Here is a 23430-nt window from a genome sequence, read left to right on the forward strand (position 1 = left end):
ATTTGAACATATACAAAGGAGTGACAACAGCACGTTAAGGAGAATATCAATGCATACAACCCAGTAAATCAATGACGAAGCAGGACTTCTGGTAGTTGTATATAATTTTTTTTTTAAAAACTTTATAAACATCTTTTTGATCTTATTTGATATTATATTTTTATATTTTTTGTGTTTTTGGAGAAGTGAGATATAAAACTAAAGCAAAATTACACATTTAGTCATATTTTTAACATATGTGAGCTACAAAATTCTAACTGAGCTAACATTAAGTGGGTAAAGTGTCAAATTTCAAACAATAAGTAAGCAATTTAAATTTCGATCAAACTATAGATAGGTAAATTGTAATTTCTCCAAAAAAAAATAATAATAATCATGGCAATATATTTTTGGCCAAAGGAAAAGAAACGGAACCTACACCGGGATTAGATAATTTAGACGCCCTACGAATTGGCTACATTTGCAGCCTTACGGCCCGTAAATAACTCCAGCCGCCTTAATAAGTTCAAAGCATCAAAGTTCAAACCATTCCCATGTTGAAATCTCAGACAAATTAGTTTTGGCACAACTTACAGTTTGGATAGGGTTGTCCTCAAATTTCCTAAGTTGTAAATCTATACGTAACCTTTTAGTCATGGTAATGGTGTACTAGACTGGATGCTTCGTCTCTACCTCACACGTTGTAAATTTTGGAATATAAAAGTACATTGAACATAACAGTCATACTACTATTACATTTGAAAACCCGTTTTGTAAACGACTAATTCACACTGCTTCCCTTACCAAATACTGACACGTGTATTAGTCTCTTTCCTTCACAGTAGCAGTAACGACCCGATTCCGTATGGAAAATAACTACCAAGTGAGTCAATAAGAATTTCTAGAAAATCCAAGTCCAATTTTCCGCATGTTTCGCCTTTGAATCGGTGTATAAACCACTATATATACCACGCAAAGTTCATTGGATTAGCACCAAGCCATACCAAACCCAAGTTCATCATTGATCGTATATACTTGTTACCACCAAATTAAGCAACAATGATGAAAACCCTGGCACTCTACGGCCTTACCTTGGCCTTCTTTTTCTTATCTGGTATGTCTCGATCACTGTCTACTTCTGATATGCGTTACCACATTGCTTTTGTAAGTATTTTTTTTTTTAATCACAAAACATTAGGTCGCGGCAACAATCATATCGGCTATACAATAAAGCCTTGAACCCCACGGATTAAGCTTTCATTATTATATTCACTAATGTTTCACATGAAACACATTTTTAGATTTTATGTGCTGGACACTTGATCTTCTCTCTTGATCTCTTCTAATAGTCCATTGTGGATTCTACCTCTAATGAACAGGTCACATTGAGGGCAAGTGCTAGATTTCACGCATATTTATATCATCGATGATTCTTATTTTATTTATTTATATAGACACCTTTCAATTGCCTAATATGATTGATACTTACGGTTATAAGCCTGAAGAGTCTTGGTCGACTAATGGAACAGTACTTACAAACAGAATAAAAATAATGTAGTGATTCATAATTACAACCTGGTTACAAGATATGTTTTGTTTTTCGTCTTCAAAAGCGTTTGGTTTACTTGCATGCAGGTGCTCATTCTGCTAAAATAACTTTCACAAACAACTGTCCAACAACCATTTGGCCCGGAACCCTAACTTCGGATCAAAAACCACAACTATCAAATACTGGATTTGAGTTAGCATCCAAAGCATCCTTAACACTTGATGTTCAAGCTCCATGGAAAGGCCGATTCTGGCCCCGAACCCGATGCTCAACCAACTCAGGAAAGTTCACTTGCGAGACTGCTGATTGTAGCACTGGTCAAGTTGCATGCAACGGAAATGGTGCGATCCCGCCAGCTTCTTTAGTAGAAATCAACATAGCAGCCAATGGTGGGATGGACTTTTACGATGTTAGCCTTGTAGATGGCTTCAACTTGCCTGTTTCGGTAGCCACAAGAGGCGGCACTGGTGAATGCAAAGCCTCAAGCTGTCCAGCCAACGTGAACGCAGTTTGCCCAGCAGAGTTGCAAGTGAAAGGGTCTGATGGGAGTGTGATTGCTTGCAAGAGCGCTTGTACTGCTTTCAATCAACCACAGTACTGTTGCACTGGTGCATTTAACACCCCTCAAACATGTCCACCCACAAACTATTCTCGTATCTTTGAGCAACAATGTCCTCAAGCTTATAGTTATGCTTATGATGATCAAAACAGCACATTTACCTGCTCAGGTGCACCCGACTATGTTATCACCTTTTGTCCATGAATTATGGAGAGGAATTATGTGTTCCCAAATTTGCAATAAGAAACTGATATGTTTCAAGTACCAAGGCACATGTATGTTGTGTCAAAAAAATAGTTGCTTGAATAAAACATATACTAAATAATTGCTGCAAAATTTTACTTTTTTTTTTTTTGTTGAGAAAAGTGGGGTTGTGCTTATGAGTTATGAGAATGAAGTTTTTTTTTTTGTGCTACGTACTTTATCACTTGTTATTCATGTTGTACTAAGAGGATTTTTATTCTTGAGGGTAAGCATACAAATTTAAATTAAGGAGTAAATTATTGCAAATCACACCTCTCAAGTTTGGGGCCATTCTGTTTTTTTCTTCTAATGTTTCAAAGTCTAGATCCACTCCCCTAATGTTAGGGGTCATTTGAATTGACAGACTTAACTGTGCAAATGTGTTTATTAAGTGTTAACTTACTCAACATATTTTAACTGATTCAAACATGAATTGATTCTCAAAGAGTTGAACTCATTGAAAAATCATTTGGTAGAATTTTTTTTCCAACTTTCTTAACTTGTTAATTTATGTACAACTTTTGAAGTTGTAAGGTAAGCCAATACAAATAAGCTCTCCTCAGCAAGCACTAAAGAAAGAGTGCTTGGGCTTAGATTTGGTAAGTGACAACTTTGACCACTTCAAAAGCTATTTTATATTTAAAGCCCCACTAGAATTTTACTACATCATATTTTCTTTGAATGGTAGAATATATAGTTCCATATGCAAATAAAATTGTAATAAATGCTTAATTGTAGAATATATAATTTTACATAAAAAAAATTATAATAAGATGCCTATTGATTCTCTAAAAAAATAATAATAAAATGCTTATTAATAATTATCATAATTCATATTTTGAAAAAAAAAAATTCATATTATATAAAAATTTTATGTGCATTGCACAGATTACCAATTAGTTTTTCAAATTTTCAAGGTAATTTTATTAGGAATTAAAAAAAAAAAAGTTATCAATTTTGAAATGCATGAATTAGATTTTGCAACCTCATCATTAATTTAACAAATAAAAAAATCGCAATAGTCAAGATTTCTTTTTGTCGGAACATTTTAATAATAAAATATTTAATAAATTAATTTGTTGAATTAAATGATTAAAGTGCGAGTTTCGTGTGGTTAATGAGTCATAATTGAAGAGCAAGTGTTTTATAGAAATCCTCAATAAGTAGTGTTTTAGGAATTTTATGGAGTTACCATAAAAACTCCTAAAGAATCTTCCCTTTTCCTTTTTCTTTTTTTGAAGAGAGTTTATGGGGTCCGCTCTTGAATCCCAAATCTTTTATTCAACCATTAGAAATTTTACTAGTTGAGCTAATTGAAATTCATAAAGCCAACTCTTCCTTAGTAGTAATAAATAGATATTAAGTTATGTTGGGGATTTCATCAAATTAAGGAGTAATAATGAAGAACAAATGAACATGCAAGTTGTTAAAGGGTTTGTACAAACTTGTCCTCAGGATACAACCAAGTTTATTGGGTTCTACAAATAGCAATTTTGGAGAATACTCACAGGATTTCTTGTGTTTCTTTGTAACTTACTATTTTGGGGAGATTGAACAGGGATCGAGTATCAATCGAGTCAGCCAAAAGCTTCAGATCAATTTGATCGATCGAGCAAAAGTTTCAACCGATCGAACATCTTGAAACTTGAATTTTCACAAAGAAAATTCCATATCTCGAAATTCCATTTTATTCATTTTACAAACGAATACTCTCCAACCTTATATCATTATTACAACCTATCCTTATATATACCTATATATACAACAAGTTACACTTATGAACTATATAATATGTGTCAAATATTTTAATGATATATTGGTTGGTATGCATAAATTTAAGATGATTGTTTTGTTTGTGTTATTTTGCAATATTTATGAACAAATTGACTTTATTCCTTAAAAATAAAAAATTAATTATTTCTGTATTAAATATACATTTAATTTATGCATATTCTTGGATTTTGTTAGGCAATGGTTAAAGTAGTCTGAATAGAACCCATTGGTGGGACTCTAGTTGATGGGTCAGGGCCATGCATGCCCTATTGTGGATTGTGTTCTAGCTATAAGCAATGTGTGTCCATCTAACTTAGTGGCCACAAACAAGGATGGGCAATATGTTGGTTGTTATAGTGCATGTGATGCGTTAAAGGATCCAAAATAGTGTTGCACTGGGGATTATAGTAGTCCACAGGCTTGCCAGCCTAATGAGTACTCAACTAGCTTCAAGAAAATATGCAATCTTGCCCACACCTATCCCCAGCCCCAGGTGATAATCAACCTCCAATTTATAGTTGCAATGGGGCAAAGAATTACAGTATGACCTTTTGTCACTCATAAATTTGCCTTGTCATTATGATGATAAAGTTAATAATTTCCGGATAAGTTGATAATTGGCATGATAACTTGCACTTGTGGTATGATTCGGAAATTGATTTGTATCAACATACATGGAGCCAATTTAATAGAATCAACAAATTATTAACGTGCCCATTATTTTTTTAATATAAGATAGAAATTCTATTCTGGTCTAATCTAAAGTGTATATGTGTTGAAAACTTCCTCTTAGAGACTTCAAGTCCGGCCCTTCCCCCCCCCCCCCCCTTCCACAACTTGTGGAGAGACCATCACGCCAAAGGTGTGTGGTGGTGCCATCATTCTTTTCTAAAATTAAAGAATTTGTTTCAATTACATGCATAAGCATAAAATCAATGAAATTAATCCTTCCAAATAGAATCTATTAATTTGTATACGTGACGACAGTGAATTGAGATCTGGTGCAATATTGCTATTGCACCATGCAATTAACTCTTAGTTATGAGAGAGAAATTAAAAAAACTAGTCGCAAATCCACGCGATGCGTGGGAATAAATAATTATTTTGTATTATAATATAATGTATAATTTTTTCTCTAAAAGTTTTTGACAATAATTTGTTCTTCCTAAAAATTAAACAATTTTTATTCGGTCCAATTAGGTCTACTTTGGTCCCATTCGGTCTAATTTGATCCACTCGATCCAATTCGGTCCACTTGGTCTCTTTCGGTTCCCCTTCAGTCCATTTTAGATTAATTGGACCTTAAATTTATTATTTTTGTAGGTTTTATTTTTAAGTTTAGCTCAAAATTTTATTTTTTTTTCTTAATTTTTGGGTTGAAAAGTATGAAATTTATTATATTTTGGCTAAACTTTTTAGCTAGTTTTGAGTTAAAAAATACAAAGAAAATACTAAAATAGACACTAGAAATTAGAAATATGAGCCTTAAAATGCAATAAAAAAGAAAAATATTCAAAAGTCTTATTTGGTCCACATTGGTTCTATTCGGTCCATTCTGTCCTCTTTGGTCCAACTCTTTGGTCCAATTTGATCCTATTCGGTCCTATTTAGTCCATTTTGTCGACTAAAGTTCTATTTGGTCCAATTCAGTCAATACGGTCTTATTCAGTCCACTTAGGTCCAATTCAGTCTATTCAGCTCACATTGGCCTTATTCTGTCCACTTTGGTCCTATTCGGTCCATTCTGTCCACTTTGTAGCAATGCTAAAATAAAATTAGCATTTAACAAATCCAATAGAGTTAGGTTTTGGGTTTTTAGTATTCTAAATGCTAAAATTGAGCGCATCCAATGCTAGTGCACTGCTACTAGTTTGAAAATTTTCTAAAAATGGGCACCGACTGCTTCGCTCCCCAGCTCGAGGGATGAACTATATATAGACGATGGCTTTGTTATTTGTTAGCTACATGCTCGCACCTGCATTAGTCTGTTATTTTTTATTTTTTTAGCTTTTAGTTTTTGCTGAATAGTCTGTCAGTTTTTGGATTGCACACCGCTCACATACAGAATGAGCATTTATTTATTTATGAGGCAGAATGAGCTTTTTGATACAGTAAGAAAGCATACGCAAGTTGACGAAAAATAAAATATCATATATAAGCTTAAAGTCAATGAAAAAAATTACTACCTTCATCGTCGTATAATTTTTTTTTTGTACCATTCTATATTTCACCAATTATTACATATTATGTTTTAATTTTATTTTTCTTATAAAATAATTAAAGTTTAAAATAAAAAGTAATCACATACATAATAATTAGTGATTTGTGAAATATAGAGTGTACACAAAATGTGATACAGAGTACATTACTCCATCAATGTAATTTAAGTGATGTAGCACTTCTCAAATGTAATAACCAATACATAATTGAAATTTGATCTAGCATATCTTTTTGTTTATTTTTAGTAAGAAACTTCAAAGCTAACAAACACTTGGAAAAGTTCCGAAGTATGGCACGTACGAACCTTTCGCTTCGCGGCTCTTTCGCCAAACTCTGCCATTCTTTACGATCTCAACAAAACTCGAAAAAACCGAAAAAGCCTAGAAAGGCCTCGTTTCTTTGTATCTCTGAATAGTAAGTTTGAATGGAGAACCTGATCTCATTGGTGAACAAAATACAGAGGGCCTGCACGGCCCTAGGCGATCACGGCGAAGAGAGTGCTTTGCCCACTCTCTGGGACGCTTTGCCCGCCATTGCCGTCGTCGGAGGCCAGGTTTCCATTCTTTCTCAACTTTGCATTGTCTTGCTTTTCTTTTGTTTTTCTTTTCTCATCTTACTATTCATTTGTGTTTTCTTTTTCTTTTTTCTTTTTGTCTAAATCCTAGATTTAGGTGTTTCGCAACATAGTATTGTTTGAATGTTAGAAATGTCTCTATCTTGCATGAGCACGTGCGCATTTACAGCAACAACAAAAAAAGGGTTTTGAGTTGACAAGTAATTAGAAGACATTGCTTATGGTGAACGTATTACAATGGTTTATTAAAACATGTAGTTGTTGGACTCGTGATATTAATTAATGATTGTCAGTTTCATTGATAATCATGCTATATATATTGACTAATGCTCATACTAATTAATATCTTTGATGAGATCTATTCTCTTTCACGTAAATGTGGATCTTATATTCTGAATTACATATGGGAACTATCTTTACGTGACACGAATACATAATACATTGTGTGAATTCAATAATTTCACGTCTATTAGGCTATGTTTTTCATCAATTATTAATAATTATTAGTTTCATGGCAATTCATGCATGTACTACACGCATAAATATGGGTCTTTTTTATATATATATATATGCTAAAGTGTAGTAAGCACAATTGGTGTACAGAATAATTTCATGTCTGTCTGGACTTATATTTTTCATCAATTATTCTTCTTTTGTCCTTTTTGCTTGCTGAAACTAAACTGTTTTGAATTAATAATCTTTGCAATTTAATTATTTCTAGAGCTCTGGAAAGTCTTCTGTGTTGGAGAGTATCGTTGGAAAAGACTTTTTACCTCGTGGAGCTGGTAATTATGTTGTCTATTATCTTCATTGTTACAGTTAGAAATATAAAATTTGGCAATGTTTATCACCCTGAAAATCTAAATGCGATTGTGTGCAGGGATTGTTACTAGGCGTCCTCTTGTCTTGCAACTTCATAAGATCAATGAAGGAAGAGAGTATGCAGAATTTATGCACCTCCCTAGAAAAAGATTCACTGATTTCGGTATCCTTCTTTCCCCGCTCTCAGAAAAGAGGTCTTTTAGTACTTGTTACTGTTGACAAGTTATTACATTTTGTCATAGTAGTTTGGTAACTGAGCTAAGTTTTCTTAATCCTTCTCATATGCTAATCTTAAGGGTATTCTGTGTAGCTGCTGTGAGGAAGGAGATTTCTGATGAGACTGATCGAGAGACAGGCCGAAGTAAACAAATTTCTAGTGTTCCGATCCATCTTAGTATCTACTCCCCTAATGGTGAGATAGAACTTATGATAATCTTATACTTTTTGTTGTAAAAAATATTGTGTAAGATAAGATTTAATATGATTTTAAACCAAAATGGTTTTTTAGTTGATCTGATGTCAGCATAAAAGGGTCTAGCATCATTATCTAGTTGGAGATTTTTGCTTTTAGATTTAGCTCCAAATGCTTTGTTGATTTTTATGTGCAGTAGCTATAGGCTAGGCTATAGCAATGGTTGAGCTATAGTATACCTTATGTTAAGTGTCTCATATTTTACACTTGAGTTAAAGTGAGGTGTTAATCAATGTGGCTTTGCCATTAACTTAGTTGTAGATCAGTGTGCTCCACTTTTCAAATTGAGATAAATTTGAGGATCAATGACATAATTTTTCAGTGTTTTAGGTCTATGCATCTATGATTGGTTTTCAAGTAAATTAAAGTTTTAAACTGAGACTTTCCCTTCATTGGGTGCATGGTACACAATTTTGCTCTGTTAGGAATTACTCCTTATCTTTAAGTACATAATCTTTTTGTAAAAGCTATTTCAACATATTGTTCACTGTTTGATCTTGGCAGTTGTGAACTTGACACTAGTTGATCTTCCTGGGCTTACAAAAGTAGCCGTTGGTAAGTTATGTGACTCTTTAACTATGCATGTTGGCTCTGACTCCATATAGATAATACCATAATAATTGAGCATTGTTTTGTTAATTGGGGTATTGTAGAGGGTCAGCAAGAAAGCATTGTCCAAGACATTGAGAATATGGTTCGATCCTTCATTGAGAAGGTAATTGTTATAAGATATTTTAAAATTCTTACTTATCAATATATATATTTCAAGATTCTTCTGAGTTCTGAGTTTTGATCTAATTTAATGAAAAACGGTGTTCACTGGGCTTGCTCTGGACTTTCTAAATAACTTCGGAATTTTATAAATATGTCAATGTTAATGCTAATTAGTTTTAATGACCTCAAAAAACTAGCACCTGGTGGATGCTTATGTAATTATGTAAATAATTTTCAAGTTCAATTGCATGTTATTTTTCTTTTTTTGCTTTTTCTTGTCATTTTTCATGTTTCTTTAAATTGAAGAAAATTTTTCCGGTGGGATTTTTATTGGACAATAACTATCTATTGTTGCAGCCCAACTGTATTATTCTGGCAATTTCTCCTGCCAATCAAGATCTTGCTACATCTGATGCAATTAAGATCTCTCGTGAAGTAGACCCTAAAGGTAAGACATTAATCAACTTTCTCAAGGACCATCTTTCTTATCTCCCCTGAAAGTACTAACGGAATTTGATGAATTGATTAACTAGGCATATTGATGGTTCACTCTAATTGGAAGTAGATTTCCTTTTTTATGTATTTGACATCGAATTTCAGTTTATTTGACATACAAAATTTTCAGGGGAGAGAACATTTGGTGTTTTGACCAAGATTGATCTTATGGACAAGGGTACTGATGCGGTTGATGTAAGTTTCATTATTTCAACTGGAAGTTGTTCAGTTTTGGATTCAAGACTGCTCTTATTAATAACTAATATTGTTGGGATTTTTCTCTTTACAAATGCATTAATTTCTGAAAGAGTCTAACAAACCTAATGAATGTGTTTTTATGAAGTGTAGTATTGATTGGTTTAATTTATCTAACTTGCTGCATTAGTTCAAGGTCTGTTTCTCTTGTTTTGTCATTGTCAGGTTAATGAGTAATATATTCTTGCCTTAATTTTTTTTCTAGCATCAGTTGATGGCATTTTTTATTTACTAATTACAAAATTCTATAACTTTTGAAAAAATTGAAGTGTGGATAAATTTTTCTTTAGAACTTAGAGAGCTATTTCTAAATTCAGGTAGGTGACCATTGAGGTCTAACACAAATGGCACCTCCTCCCCTTGTAAGAGCAGGGTGGAAGGTGAGGTCATGGGTTCACAACCTATAGGATGCATGTGTGACTCACCAATAAAAAGAGAAAACAGAAAAAAGAACAAAAGAAAAAAGATTTAGGAGAAGCAGGGGCGATGGAACATTAGAAGAAATGTTTTCTATGAACCTGATGGCTTTTGAGGTTTCAAAATGTGGGGATTTTCATATCTTGGATCCATATTCTTGATGCATTTTGGGATTTGTTTATTGACATAAAGTATTCAAATTCATGACAATGACTTTTTTTTCTTGGTTTTTCAGATGCTAGAAGGAAGATCATATAAGCTACAATTCCCTTGGATTGGTGTTGTTAATCGATCTCAAGCTGATATCAACAAAAGTGTTGATATGATTGCTGCTCGGCGTAGAGAATATGAGTACTTTGCTAATAGCCCAGAGTATAGGCATCTTGCACACAGGATGGGTTCTGAACATTTAGGAAAGATGCTTTCTAAGGTATGTATGGTACCCTTGACGGGATTGTAGATTTTTTACGATCTTATTATTCTTTGGAGAGTATAAAATTTTCATGGAAATTCAATCTCTCTAAATATCCTATGATTAATTTCACAGCACTTGGAAACTGTTATCAAGTCTCGAATTCCAGGACTTCAGTCTCTTATCAACAAAACTATTAATGAACTAGAAGGAGAATTGAGCCGTCTAGGGAAGCCAATTGCATCTGATGCTGGAGTAAGCTTTTGTTTTTGTTTTTTTTTTTTTTGGCTTTTTGTTTTTTTGTCTTAATGTATACAATAACGTAAATTTGAGAAGTAGAGCTTATCAGTTTTCAGGCTTTGGTAATTCTCTCCCCATCTTGTATCATTTGCTCACATTTTGGATGCATGATCTTGCTCTATGTTTTCTTTTTGTTATACGATGCATTGTTAATACTGTTTTCTTTTCACTATGCAGGGAAAACTGTACATGATCATGGAAATTTGTCGTAATTTTGATCAAGTATTTAAAGAACATCTTGATGGCACGTATGTCTTTTGATAATAACATTTTTTATTCTACATGTTAATTGGAATGTGGTCTGTTCATTTCCTGTTGGCTTCTAAACAATCCTAAAATACTGCAGGCGCTCTGGTGGTGATAAAATATATAGTGTGTTTGACAATCAACTTCCAGCTGCGTTGAAGAGGTTGCAATTTGACAAACATCTTTCAATGGAAAATGTGCGAAAGCTAATCACTGAAGCAGATGGGTATCAACCTCATCTAATTGCTCCAGAACAAGGATATCGTCGTCTTATTGAATCTTCCTTGGTAACTATTAGAGGTCCTGCAGAGGCTGCTGTAGATGCGGTATGCATTCAGATGTACACAATTGTTTGCTCATATTATGCCATGTGGTAGTTGTACCATGAGCAAAATCATTCTCCCACTTTGAACCATTCCAAAGCAGTCTTTTTACTGAATTCTTTTGAAATAAGTTAAAAGGGTTTGAATTTGATCTTTCTTACCTTGGGAAAAGTGATGCTGTGTGCTTGTTTTGTGTACTTGCACAGAGCAGGCAAGTTTCATAATTGAGGTTATGGTATTCCTACTGAAGGTAGTTCTACCTTCTTCCTTTTTTCTGACAACATGCTGTTTGACAGACCTGTCATGTTTTCAATCATGTTATTGTTGCTTTACTCTAGTGATTTTACCTTCTTCTTTCTGCATTTAAAATTTTAACCTTTCTATTTCTGTAAGTTTTATCTATTATTCGGTCATACTTTGCGAAGGACACCAGTTTTGAGTTTCAACCATCATGGATTGCTGCCTTAGAACAATAGGAGGCCAGCGTTTAGAGAAGCATTCAGAATAAGGCTTATTAAATTTGTTATATTAAGCATTGAATATCTTTTTAAACCAAATTGGTGTGGATTAGGTTTGTGTTTATCAGATTGTTTATTCTGCTTGATTTGTTATATGGTAATGTTGCAAATTAATTTATTATACTCATTCAATTATTTCACAATTTCAGGTTCATGCTATACTGAAGGATCTGGTTCACAAGGCTATGGCTGAAACTATGGCAAGTCATTCAACATTGCTACCTTTTCTTTTCTGTTGTAATATTGAATATTGTTCTAGTAATGCATATTTATATGCTAATTAGGGGCGCAAAAAATGCTTAAGCATTCGGGAGTTTTAACTGGTATTTTTTTACTGTGGTTTCTCCACCATGTCATGTCCTAAATTGTCATGTTGTCGTGGTTCATGTTGTGTCATGTTCTTGTCCTTGGTTCATAGCATGTAACTTAATCTGTGAGCTTCACCTAATCAGCTATCTAAATGCATCATAAACGGTGGTGTTGGAAAACAATGAGTAGGGGAATTATGAATTCCTAGAATTTCTTTTTCCCCTCAGATAGCTAAGTATATGTTTATTTCTGTTGCATATAGGAGCTGAAGCAGTATCCCACTTTGAGAGTGGAAGTCGGAACTGCAGCTATGGATTCATTGGACAGGATGAGGGGAGAAAGCAAGAAAGCAACATTACAGTTGGTTGATATGGAATGTTGTTATCTAACTGTTGATTTTTTTCGCAAACTTCCCCAAGATATTGAGAAGGGTGGAAATCCAACGCACTCAATTTTTGATAGATATAATGATTCATATCTCCGGCGAATTGGTAAGTAAGGGTGACTTGATCCAAATTATGAAGTTTTAGTGAAAAAATAAATTGTGTTAAATTCCCTGACTTGAGGGTCTGGCTTAAACTTAACCCCTTTACTTTGAACCAATAAGCTTTAGCTTAATTGGTTTGAGTGGTTTTGAGGAGTTCGCGCATTCATAGTTCAATCTTTTGATGAGGTTCTTCTCTGCACATTGAAAGGAGTATGATAAAATTCAATTATAAATGTATTGTATGTATGACATCTTTAGAGTTTGATACACTGAAAAACTGCAGGTTGTGTTATATTCACACTGTAATAATCAGGGTTCCTTTTTGTTCTTATTTATTTCTTGCAACCATACAGGAACCAATGTCTTGTCCTATGTCAATATGGCCTGTGCAAGTTTGAGGAACTCTATTCCTAAGTCTGTTGTCCATGGTCAAGTGCGTGAGGCGAAACGCAGCTTACTTGATCGTTTCTTCACAGAGTTGGGTACAAAGGAGGTGACAATTCCGACTTACCCAACCCTTTCCTTTTATCCTTTTATACAGAAATAAAACATTATTCCAAGTACTTTCTATAACTTTCTTTTTCTTTTGCAGTCAAGATATTTGGCCAAATTGCTCGATGAGGATCCAGCAATCATGCAACGCCGCACCAACCTTGCAAAAAGGCTGGAATTATATAGAAATGCCCAAGCTGAGATTGATGCAGTTGCTTGGTCCAAGTAGATGGAAGCAGATTTCACTTTTCCTTAGAGGTTGGATTTTATTTTTTCTTGCAACAAGTCAGGGACCCTAGATCTCTCTATGGAGGATGCTTGGTAATGCCATTAAGTTATAAGGATCTTGGATTCTTGAAAGGTCTTTTTTTTGGAAGTTAGATCTTAGGGATAGGATTGGTAATGATTCTTTGATTCTTGAATGCCAACACAATACCTTGGTGTGTGAGGGATGACTGGGGAGCATATTTGCCACAGCTACATTTAAATATATATTGGTTAGAATAAATTTTAGCCATGAAGAGTGTTGACCAAATTTCATGCAATGAGGAGAGAACATTTTATTTTCCCTTGTAATCCTTGAAATGAACTTGTTAGAAGCGTTTGTTGTGTCTGTTAGGTAATATGAATGTTCTCAATTAAGTAATATGTACTATAGGGAGGGGAGTTGGTCGAATATGACGGATTTCCAAACCGACCTAACCCTAATAAGATAATTTCGAAATTCTCAAAATGTGTACGGTAAGAGTTTAGATTCAAAATTTTTATGTCATAAGACTTAGGAAGGAATTAAGGTTTTATATCTTTAATTGTTTGAGCCCACTTCAATTATGTACTTTTAATAGTTCATCAAAAAAAAAATATATATATATATATATATATATGTACTTTTAATAATTTAAGGGTAAAATGAGTGGAGTTATGGTGTGCCTTTGTGTTAGAACCCCTTTCCCTCTTCCTCTTATGTGTGTGTGTGTTTGTTTCTCAAAAAAAAAAAAAGGGGAGTAAAATACTATTTTAGTTTTTAAACTTTATCTAAAGTTTATTTTTCGCCCTTAAACTATAACAATTTCTTTTTTTACTATTAAACTATTGAAAATATTTCACTTTTGTTATTAAACTTCAAAAAATATCATTTTTCATTTTTCATACCTAAACTATTAAAAAAAATTTCTTTTTTCATTCATATTTTTGTCTCTAAACTATTGAGGGAAAAAAAATTATTTACAAAGTTTAAGAATGAAAAAAAGAACCTTTCAAAGTTTTATGGATGAAAAAAGAAACATTTGATAAATTTTAGAAACCAAAATAGTATTTTACCCATAATTTAAATATTCCTTTAAAATACATGAGATATCATCTAAATTTTGGTAAATTTTTATTTTTATTCCTTACATTTAGGAGTGTGTGCATTTTTAATGGTAACCTTTTGTCCTTGTCATTAACACAATTGTTAAATGCCTTGGATGATCAAAATAACATATTATGATATTTGAAATTATGAAGTTTTCAGTCCATATAAGCAATTCAAAAAGAAAATGAAACAAAAACATCAACAATATTTTTTAATTAAAAATGAAGGATAAAAAATTAATGCATAAAATTAATCCTTTTTCTTTTCTTTTCTCCATCAAATGACCACTTCCTGAAGGAGGAATGAGGCATTGATGTCACCTATTCATTCCTTTTGGTTTATAATAAGTCTTTATAATATTTATACTTAGGGTATGTTTGGATTGAACTTATTTTGCTGAAACTAAAAACTGAAACTGAAAACACTGTAGCAAAATAATTTTTAAATGTGTGAATAGTGCTGTGGAGCCCATTTTTAATGAAAAAGTTGCTGAAAAGTGATATTTGTGGATCCCATGTACTGTTCACGGGACCCATAAGACTGATAAAAGTGACGAAAAAGTAAGAAAAGTGCATCTACTGTTCATGAACAGTAGCCTCTGTCCCCTGCTGCAGCTGACAAAAAAAAAAGAAAAAAAAAAAAAAAAGAAGAGAAAACGTAACACAAAACGTAGATGTGAGATTCAGCCCAATCTAAACGGGTACTTAATGTTGATACCGTATTTTGTCCAGTTTCGATAAACATGTCAAAATGCTGATTTAAGCTCTAAAAAGGCAAAAATCAAGAAAATGGGGAACTGCATTAAAAAATATATATATTTATTTACCTTGATCGAGCGTCAGAACAAACTATCCAAGATTTCCAAATCCCAAAAATGTCATTTTTGGCAAAGTTTGACCAAAGAGAAAACAACCCAACATCTTTGATAAATCCTCATCTTCCTAACTAGAAGGTTTATGGAGGATTTTTCCTCGTGCACGACCTACTTTAGTGGGAAGATGGCAATTTACCATAGATAGGTTTCTCTTAAATGAGTTCTAAACCTTATTCTTAAGCATAATATGGTATGCTTCTAGGAAAATGGTAGAGGTCTTCATGAGTCCCATTTCCCAACATGGAAAAGAACTCATAAGCTTGGATGTGACAAGATTAAGGCTTATTTAGGAGAAATTTCTTAAAAAAGAATTTCAAATCAAACCATTTACAATATTGTCTTATCTTTAAATTCCCTTAAATTCAAGCTTTTACGTTATTGTCTTGCTTTTACATTATTAGATGGAGTTCTAGATCTATGCCGATATGAGCGATTCTTGCTTCTCCATTGTAAGGTTGAATTTAATCAACCATTTTGTTGGCTTTATTCTGTGCCAATTTGCTTGTAATTCAGCATTTAGAAACTCTGTATTTAGGTGGGAATCGTGTAAGGGTAGTGTGTGAGAGAGTGTAAAAAAAAACTCAAGAGTGTGCACTCAAGCAAGGCCTCGCGACTAGATCTCGCGGCTGGCACGTCGCCAAAGAAGGCACACGTGTGAAGCATGTAGAGTAGCTGAAGAGTCACGCCAGCTGAAGCACTACAGGATAAAACTTCTAGTCTAGCCAGAAAGTTAACTCACGACTTAGTCAAGTCACGAGGTCAAGTCACCAAACCACTCTGTTTGGGAAAAACTGACCTTTCACATTCCAAACACACACCAATATATATACCCCTTATACCCACTTATTGTAATGAGCTTCTAGAGAGAATTTTAAGAGAGAAACTCTAGAGAAAAACAAGATTGACTCATCCACAATTTTCATCCTTTGATTCTCCAAATTCCTCTACTCTTACCCTTTCCATTGTTACATCTTTGAGAGGTACATTTAGCCAAATCATTTTCTCACCATACCCATATTTGTGGGAAGGTTATTTGGTGCTCGAGAAGCAGTTAGGAAGGGACCAATTGATATTGGTTGATGCTATGAGCTATAACGGAATCTGGTAAGCTACAGAAGACAAAGGTTCGGCGTAACCTCGTTGGAGTAAGAATTTTTGAGGGCTTAGGTACACTGGGTATATTAGACTTGGAGGGTCTTCTGCTATTCATGTATCCCAATTTCATTCTCTAGTGGATTATTGACCGTTTGGAGGGCGACGGAGAGGTTTTACGCTGAAAACTTCAGTTTCCTCTTCGATAACACATCGCTATGTTATCTTTGTGTTTGCATCTCTCTTCCCTTAATTTTTACCATTTAATTTCTGTTGTGGTTGTGATTTTATTTGGTTTAGATTTTTTTATCAAATCTGTTTTAGTTATTTTCATATTCTGCACATATATTATTTGACAATAAACTTGAATTGGTAATTTGTAATTTGGGGGTCTAAATGTTCAAGGTGTTTGACACAGTATTTGAACATTCATCCTTGAACCCTCACTTATAGGGAAGATGGACTCCTTCTATCACGCTCCCTGTGCCTAAACTTCCTGCGCAAGCAATCTACTTCCTGTTGCAACTTCCGTATCTCCTGATCATGTGAAACATAACTCCTAGTCCCCAAGTGACTCCGCTCAATACGGTAAGACTCTACCATAACGCTTGGGGTATGTTGCCTATCCCTCTTTCGCCCCAAGTTAAGAAACTAGTTCTCCCTTTATGAGCCAACCGATTCTTCCCTATCCTGGCCTTCATTAACTACTCAAGACAAATCCATAGCACCTTGATGTTCCCACAAACGATGTCAATTATAAGGACCAAAAACTCTTGCGGCCCAAGCCCACTTAGAATAATGGGTTGTACAGTTCAACCTTGGCCCAAATAAAAAAAAATTGTAAGAGAGGGCTCTGCTCGAGGATGAAAATAAGGAAGAAAGGACCAAAATTATAGAATAGATAAGCAAATGTCTCCCTACAAGCCTGCCCGAGGAGGCTAATGTTATACGAAAAACTACACTGTTCATTCTCTTCTCTCAATGTTCTTCTTGTTTCTTTTCTCTTTTTCTTTGATACTTGTGTCTAACCCCCCCCCCCCCTCGCCTTCTACGAAAACCATCTTTTTCTTATATACTCCCCATTCCTTTGTATCCTGACCTTCCATCTTTACCTCCCCCATTTCTCTTTTTGACACTTGTCCCTTTAAACATCTAAAGAAGGTGGTAGATAGAGTTTGCTTAGCTGTGAATTATACTGTTCAGGTCAGTTTCTCATCAATGCAGCTGATAAAATTGTTGCCCACTATTTAATGTGGAGGCAACAGGCTACTTCTCTCTGGAAACTTCCCCTACTACTCATAATTCTCTTACCTCAGCCAGTCCTTCCCACCTGGAGCTCCTAAAAGCCTTTTGCCTCTTCATCTCCCCTTCTCAGGTGAACTCCCTCCTCGGGCATATGATGCCCCATTACCAACACTACAACCCACCAATCCCCTCTTTGGTCCTCTAGCCCCCACAAAACCTTTCCAAAAGTCATGAGTTTTCCTAAAAGAAACTGGTCATCTTTCTAAAGGTAAGTTTTTAAGGTCTTTTCATGTGCATTTTTTTGACTCTTTTGGAATTGTGTTCTTTTTTAGGTTTGTGTCTATTGTTCATTTTTATTGAACCAATAGACACCAATCAAGCTAACATATTCCCCCATTCCCTTGGCACTAATGTTTTGGTTTATTATGTTTGTGCATGAGAATGAGAAAATGAAGGATAAATTTGCTAAAAGGTGACATCTTTCCTTCCCTCTCCTTTAGTTTATATTGTATATATTCACACGTTAGGTATGTAATTAATATTATACTCACATGCTAGTAATACATATTTAAATTTAGCCTTCACATGCTATGTACATATATTTCACATATTTTGATTTTAAATACTCTTTGAAGTAAATATTTACATGATATGTTATATGCAAATAAATACTCACGTGTGTGTGTGTGTGTTGTTTGTACAAAACCCTTTTCAAAAACCAAATGTCAAGTATTTAATTTTTTTTTTCTCTAAAACTTTAACATTGAAATTAAAATAGGGTACTATCCTTTGGATAGGCGATGTGGGATGCCTAATACCTTCCTCACCCATAACCAAACTTCTGAGTCTAATATCTTTGATTTGAGGCTTTGGTTTACCTTAATTAATTAATTACCCTTCAATTGTTTTTTAACTTATTAGGAAACTAAGAAAAGAACTAGACAAACTAAGAAAAGAACTAGACAAATAGGTGACAAATCACACCCTAATAAAATAAGAAAAAGAGACTCACGCACGCACGCACGCACACACCTCACTTTAGAAACACATGCACACAAAAATCACCAAGAAAGAGAAAGGCCTTTAAAAAGCCTTCCTTTTTGGGGTGTCCACAACTTTGCGACTCCACTGGGGATGGTTAAGGAATTCAGGCCTAGGATTTTTAATTTTAATTCCAACGTTATCATTTCGTGAAATAAATTTTATACTTGGCTTTTGACTTATTATTTTTGTATAACATATACATGCTTTCTCTTCTTACATATACATATCTTGCTCACATGTTATGTGTTGTATTTTATTTGCTTTACTTATTGTATGAAAACCATAAGTTAGAGATTTAATTCATGCAACTCTTTGTTACATATTTTTTGCTTGTGCCAAAAAGCTTTCCCCTTTGGATTTTTAAAATGCATAACATGTCCCTCATTGTCATGGGTCGAACGCGAGCCCGAGGTGAAGTTGAAAAGCTCTTACCTTTGATTGTTTTGGAATCAAAATAAACATCCTCCTTATAACTACCTATGTTTTCGAGGAGGTGAGTTGAAATGATTCCTCCTGGATCCGCTCTATTTCACAACATCTATGAAGGGCGGAATACAATGACTAAGGTCCCCATTCTCTAGGGTTCTAGGTAGCACCTTTTGACCAAGTCTCATATGTTAAGCTTAGCTAGCATGACTACCTAGGTAAGAGATACAACTCAATGGAACCCTCGTTATATATTATTTTAATTATAAATTTGCATGCTTGTAAGAGATACAACTCAATGGAACCCTCGTTAGGAAGTGTGTATAAGCCAAAAATGGAGGCCAATCCACTCGATTTGGTGGGCTTTGATGCCAAACACCTTCCCAAGCTGGCCCATACCCTATCTTCAAATCTTTGGTCTCGACACACGACTCACACGTAAACCTCTGCTTAAGGGTCAAAAAGAGTGGATCTTGGACGCTCTGTCATCTCCAAATCAAACCCTGGACTAGAATATAAGCACATTGATTAGTAATATCCGTAGTTTATCTGATTGTTTTGTTTCATTTAAGTTTTGTTGGGTTCGGAGGAACTGCCATGCAGCAGGACATTTAATTGCTAGTCTTGCTTTAAACTCCAACCAGTCCTTTTGTTTTAATGAGGGTAATCTCCCCCACCCTTCTATCAAGGCTATCTGCAAGGAAGATTCCTTCTGTTTCAGTTTAATGACATTGCAGATTAGCCAAAAAAAAAAAAAAAAAAACCTAAATCAAGTGACGACCCCCTTCTCCACCCTAAACTAGAGTTAGTGACGCAATCTTGGATCAGAGTGTAGGATGCATTTAAACCGGACAACCACTAAAAGAGCTATTCAGTTGGCAACTGTGCATGGTGGCATTCGTGGGCCACAACATAGGGCACTCACAATGAACAAAGTCTTGAGTACAAGGCTTGATTTTTGTATATGTAAAATTATATGCTTATAAGTATACATGTAAAAACAATATGCTTATAAATAGTTGGGATTTAATTGATAACTCAATGGTGGTGCCTCATGTTTGCTATATATTTGATCAAATTTCATACTAAAATTTTAAAGTTGTTGTTTTGGTGTGTTTTTTTTTTTTTTTTTAACAAATTAACTCATATAAAAGGGAGCAGGAATGAGATTATAAAATTTAAAATTTTTAATAATATAATATTAGTGAATCTAATTATATAAGTTTATAAATGAAAACAATAGTTTATTTTTAATTAGGCTAAAATACAAATTAAACTCTCTAAGTTTGGTTGAAATTCATTTCAGTCTTATAATTTTATTTTCGTTCAATCTAGTCCTTTATGTTTCAAATTTATTCAATTCAGGTCTTTTGTCCAATTTTGTTAAAAAAAATTCCCTTAAAAATATTATTTTCACATAAAAAAATCTATGAAAATTAATAAAATAAAATAAAATTCAAACAAACTTTTTTTTCATTAGTTAATTACACAATTAAGGGCAAATTTTTAAAACAAAATTTGACAAAAGGTCTAAATTAAATAACTTTGAAACTTAGAGGACTCAATTGAATAAAAGTAAAGTCAAAGAGCCAAAATGAATTTCAGTTAAACTTAAAGGGTACACTTTGCATTTAGCATATTAATTTTTATAATCGATTTTTCAAAAGATTAAAAAAAAAAAATTAGATGTGTTCATTTATTATATATTTGGGAGAAAAGATTAGTTAATTAAGTACCTAATGAATAAACTTGATCTTTTTTATTAAGAAAATGAGGGTCCGTTTGGTTAGAGATTTCTAGTATCGTTATTTAAGTATTGTGGAAATACATGTGAGTTAAAAAGTGTTGTGAAAATATGTGTTTTAGTATTTAAATACTAAAAATTGTTGTTTAAACACCCCTACCAAACACTCCATAAATTATTCTTGTGAGTATAATTTAGTTTGGTGATATATTTAAACCAAGGACAGAGTCAGGACTTGGAATATGGGAGGGCGACTTTGCTGCTGACTGTGTGTAAAGTTTTAGATTTTGGCTTTGCTACTTAACCACTAATGGGTTTTATTTATTTATTTTTGTGTGTTTTTGATGTGTGTCTTGCTTCTAAATAAGGACAAAATTATTTCATTTAAAATTTTTTAAAGGATTGGGCTATTTGTTTTGAGTAAAATTATTGATTAAGCTTAATTGTTTGTAGTTTTACTATTGGTAATTTTGTTGTTTGGCTAATTTTTTTGGGTTTGTATATTATGTTTAGATAAATGCTAGAGTTACAAATTTTTTTTTACAAATTGCTAATGTGGTGAATGATTATTGGTAAGTTAAAAAGTGATATAAGTGATAAGTCTAGATACGAACCAATAAGAATTTACTATCTCAGTAGTTTATAAAAATGTTGTAGAAAATTTTGTGGTTATAGCATTACTCGTAAAAGAATTAATGCTATTATTAAGGGGGCAAAGTATAATTTTATAGAACAAAATTGCTAAAATTAGTACCTATATAATATTAGTATTTTTTTTTTTAAAAAAAAAAAATATATATATATATATATATATATTAGGGGGGGCCATTGCTCCCCTTGGTCCAACTATGCCTTCGTCCCTGATTTAAACTCCATTTATATTTTCAAATAAAATTAAATAAACTAGTTATGAACTTTTAATAGCTTTGACGAAACTCAGTCAAGTTGATTTACAGCCCTAGCGTATTTACTACCCCTGCGTACCTTGTTGCAGGATTTTGGCAACCACATGAAAAAAAAGTTCTTATCATACCATTAATTTTCTTCATATGAAGTGTCGGTTTATTAATTAAATATAGGGACTTTTAATTATAGCGACCTTTGACTAATGCAGTAATGCTAATATATAGGATCACGGCCTCACGTCCCTTTGTATTCCGTGCATGATGGTTATTATGCATTAATGATATGATCTTTGTTTTTTTTTTCTTTTTTCTTTTTTCTTTCATTTTTTTTTTAGTCTTTATTCTACAATTATTATGTATTATTATTAAGACAAATTCTTAAATTTTCCTTTTAAGATTCTATTATATGATGATTTAATTTAAAAATACATTTTCATCTTATAAGAAAAATGTTACATAGTAGAATATTAAAATGAGAGTCTTTTCTCAAAAAAAAAAAAAATGAGAGTCTAAAAAACAATACATAAGTACTATATTTAAATCTTACTTCTATTATTATTATTCGGGCAATTATGATAAGAAACATTTGAAGAATAAGTAAGCAAATGACTTACTGTATAAGAAATATTAAAAAAAAAAAAATTAAAAGGAAATAACATGCAACAATAATTAACCAAGTACTTAATGAATATAACCAAGTTGATTTACAACCCTAGCTTATTTACTACCCCTGCGTACCTTGTTGCAGGATTTTGGCAACACATGAAAAAGAAAAGTCTTATCATACCATTAATTTTCTTCATATGAAGTGAAGTGTTGGTTTATTAATTAAATATAGTGACTTTTAATTATAGCGACCTTTGACTAATGCTAATATATAGGATCACGGACTCACGTCCCTTTGTATTCCGTGCATGATGGTTATTATGCATTAATGATATGATCTTTGTTTTTTTTTTTTTTTTAGTCTTTATTCTACAATTATTATGTACCATTATTAAGACAAATTCTTAAGAACCTTTTAAGATTCTATCATATGATGATTTAACTAAAAAATACATTGTTATCTCATAAGAAAAATGTTACATAACAGAATATTAAGATGAGAACATAAAAAACAACACATAAGTACTGTATTTTAATCTTACCCCTATTATTATTATTTGGGCAATTATGATAAGAAACATTTGAAGAATAAGTAAGCAAATGACTTACTGTATAAGAAATATTAAAAAAAATTAAAAGGAAATAACATGCAACAATAATTAACCAAGTATACTTAATGAATAAACAGTATAGTTTGATCTTTCATTGCCTGTAATTTTGCATTAGAGATGTCATACTTAAGCATATTTTAATACAATTAACATGCAATGTTCTTTCTTGTTTTCATAGAAATAGTTGCTTGATCTTATCTCATTTATTGGATGGTGGAGATTGATTATATATTATGGTCAATTAATGTGCTCGTTTAAATGAAAATACTCCTGGAATAATTGGATATATAGCAAGTGAGATTATAGATTAAAACAACGTACGTGTGCCAGCTAGATTTAGAACCATAAAGTGCATGTATAACAATTCCGC

General features: G+C 33.1%; 2 protein-coding genes across 3 annotated transcripts; both read left to right on the forward strand.

Annotated features, from left to right (window-relative positions):
- The first annotated feature begins 963 nt into the window (after window positions 1-963).
- LOC115984034 (thaumatin-like protein 1) lies at window positions 964-2412 on the forward strand. Its single transcript, XM_031106912.1, has 2 exons — window positions 964-1093; window positions 1615-2412. The coding sequence occupies exons 1-2, from the start codon at window positions 1039-1041 to the stop codon at window positions 2289-2291; spliced, it is 732 nt and encodes a 243-aa protein (XP_030962772.1). The 5' UTR covers window positions 964-1038; the 3' UTR covers window positions 2292-2412.
- A 4307-nt stretch (window positions 2413-6719) lies between these two features.
- On the forward strand, window positions 6720-13796 carry LOC115986985 (dynamin-related protein 5A). Of its 2 annotated transcripts, none has more exons than XM_031110421.1 (16): window positions 6720-6876; window positions 7619-7682; window positions 7778-7882; window positions 8030-8131; window positions 8696-8746; window positions 8845-8906; window positions 9263-9353; window positions 9531-9595; window positions 10308-10502; window positions 10620-10739; window positions 10962-11032; window positions 11131-11356; window positions 12021-12071; window positions 12443-12671; window positions 13021-13160; window positions 13260-13796. In XM_031110421.1, exons 1-16 carry the CDS (start codon window positions 6748-6750, stop codon window positions 13386-13388), a joined length of 1830 nt encoding a protein of 609 aa, XP_030966281.1. In that variant the 5' UTR covers window positions 6720-6747; the 3' UTR covers window positions 13389-13796. The 2 variants fall into 2 exon arrangements, with proteins under 2 accessions (XP_030966281.1, XP_030966283.1); XM_031110423.1 differs by having other exon boundaries at window positions 11131-11317.
- Window positions 13797-23430: the final 9634 nt, after the last annotated feature.

The sequence above is a fragment of the Quercus lobata genome, chromosome 4, assembly GCF_001633185.2.
Source record: "Quercus lobata isolate SW786 chromosome 4, ValleyOak3.0 Primary Assembly, whole genome shotgun sequence".
NCBI classification, from domain to species: Eukaryota; Viridiplantae; Streptophyta; class Magnoliopsida; order Fagales; family Fagaceae; genus Quercus; species Quercus lobata.

What these genes read in the sequence shown, in the direction of transcription:
- LOC115986985 (XM_031110421.1), top strand. Translation starts at nt 6,748, where the DNA reads ATGGAGAACCTGATCTCATTGGTGAACAAAATACAGAGGGCCTGCACG. An exon ending in TAGGAAAGATGCTTTCTAAG is followed by an intron (nt 10,503 to 10,619) that starts GTATGTATGGTA and finishes TTAATTTCACAG; the next exon opens with CACTTGGAAACTGTTATCAA. An exon ending in TTCATATCTCCGGCGAATTG is followed by an intron (nt 12,672 to 13,020) that starts GTAAGTAAGGGT and finishes GCAACCATACAG; the next exon opens with GAACCAATGTCTTGTCCTAT.
- LOC115984034 (XM_031106912.1), top strand. Translation starts at nt 1,039, where the DNA reads ATGATGAAAACCCTGGCACTCTACGGCCTTACCTTGGCCTTCTTTTTC. An exon ending in GGCCTTCTTTTTCTTATCTG is followed by an intron (nt 1,094 to 1,614) that starts GTATGTCTCGAT and finishes ACTTGCATGCAG; the next exon opens with GTGCTCATTCTGCTAAAATA.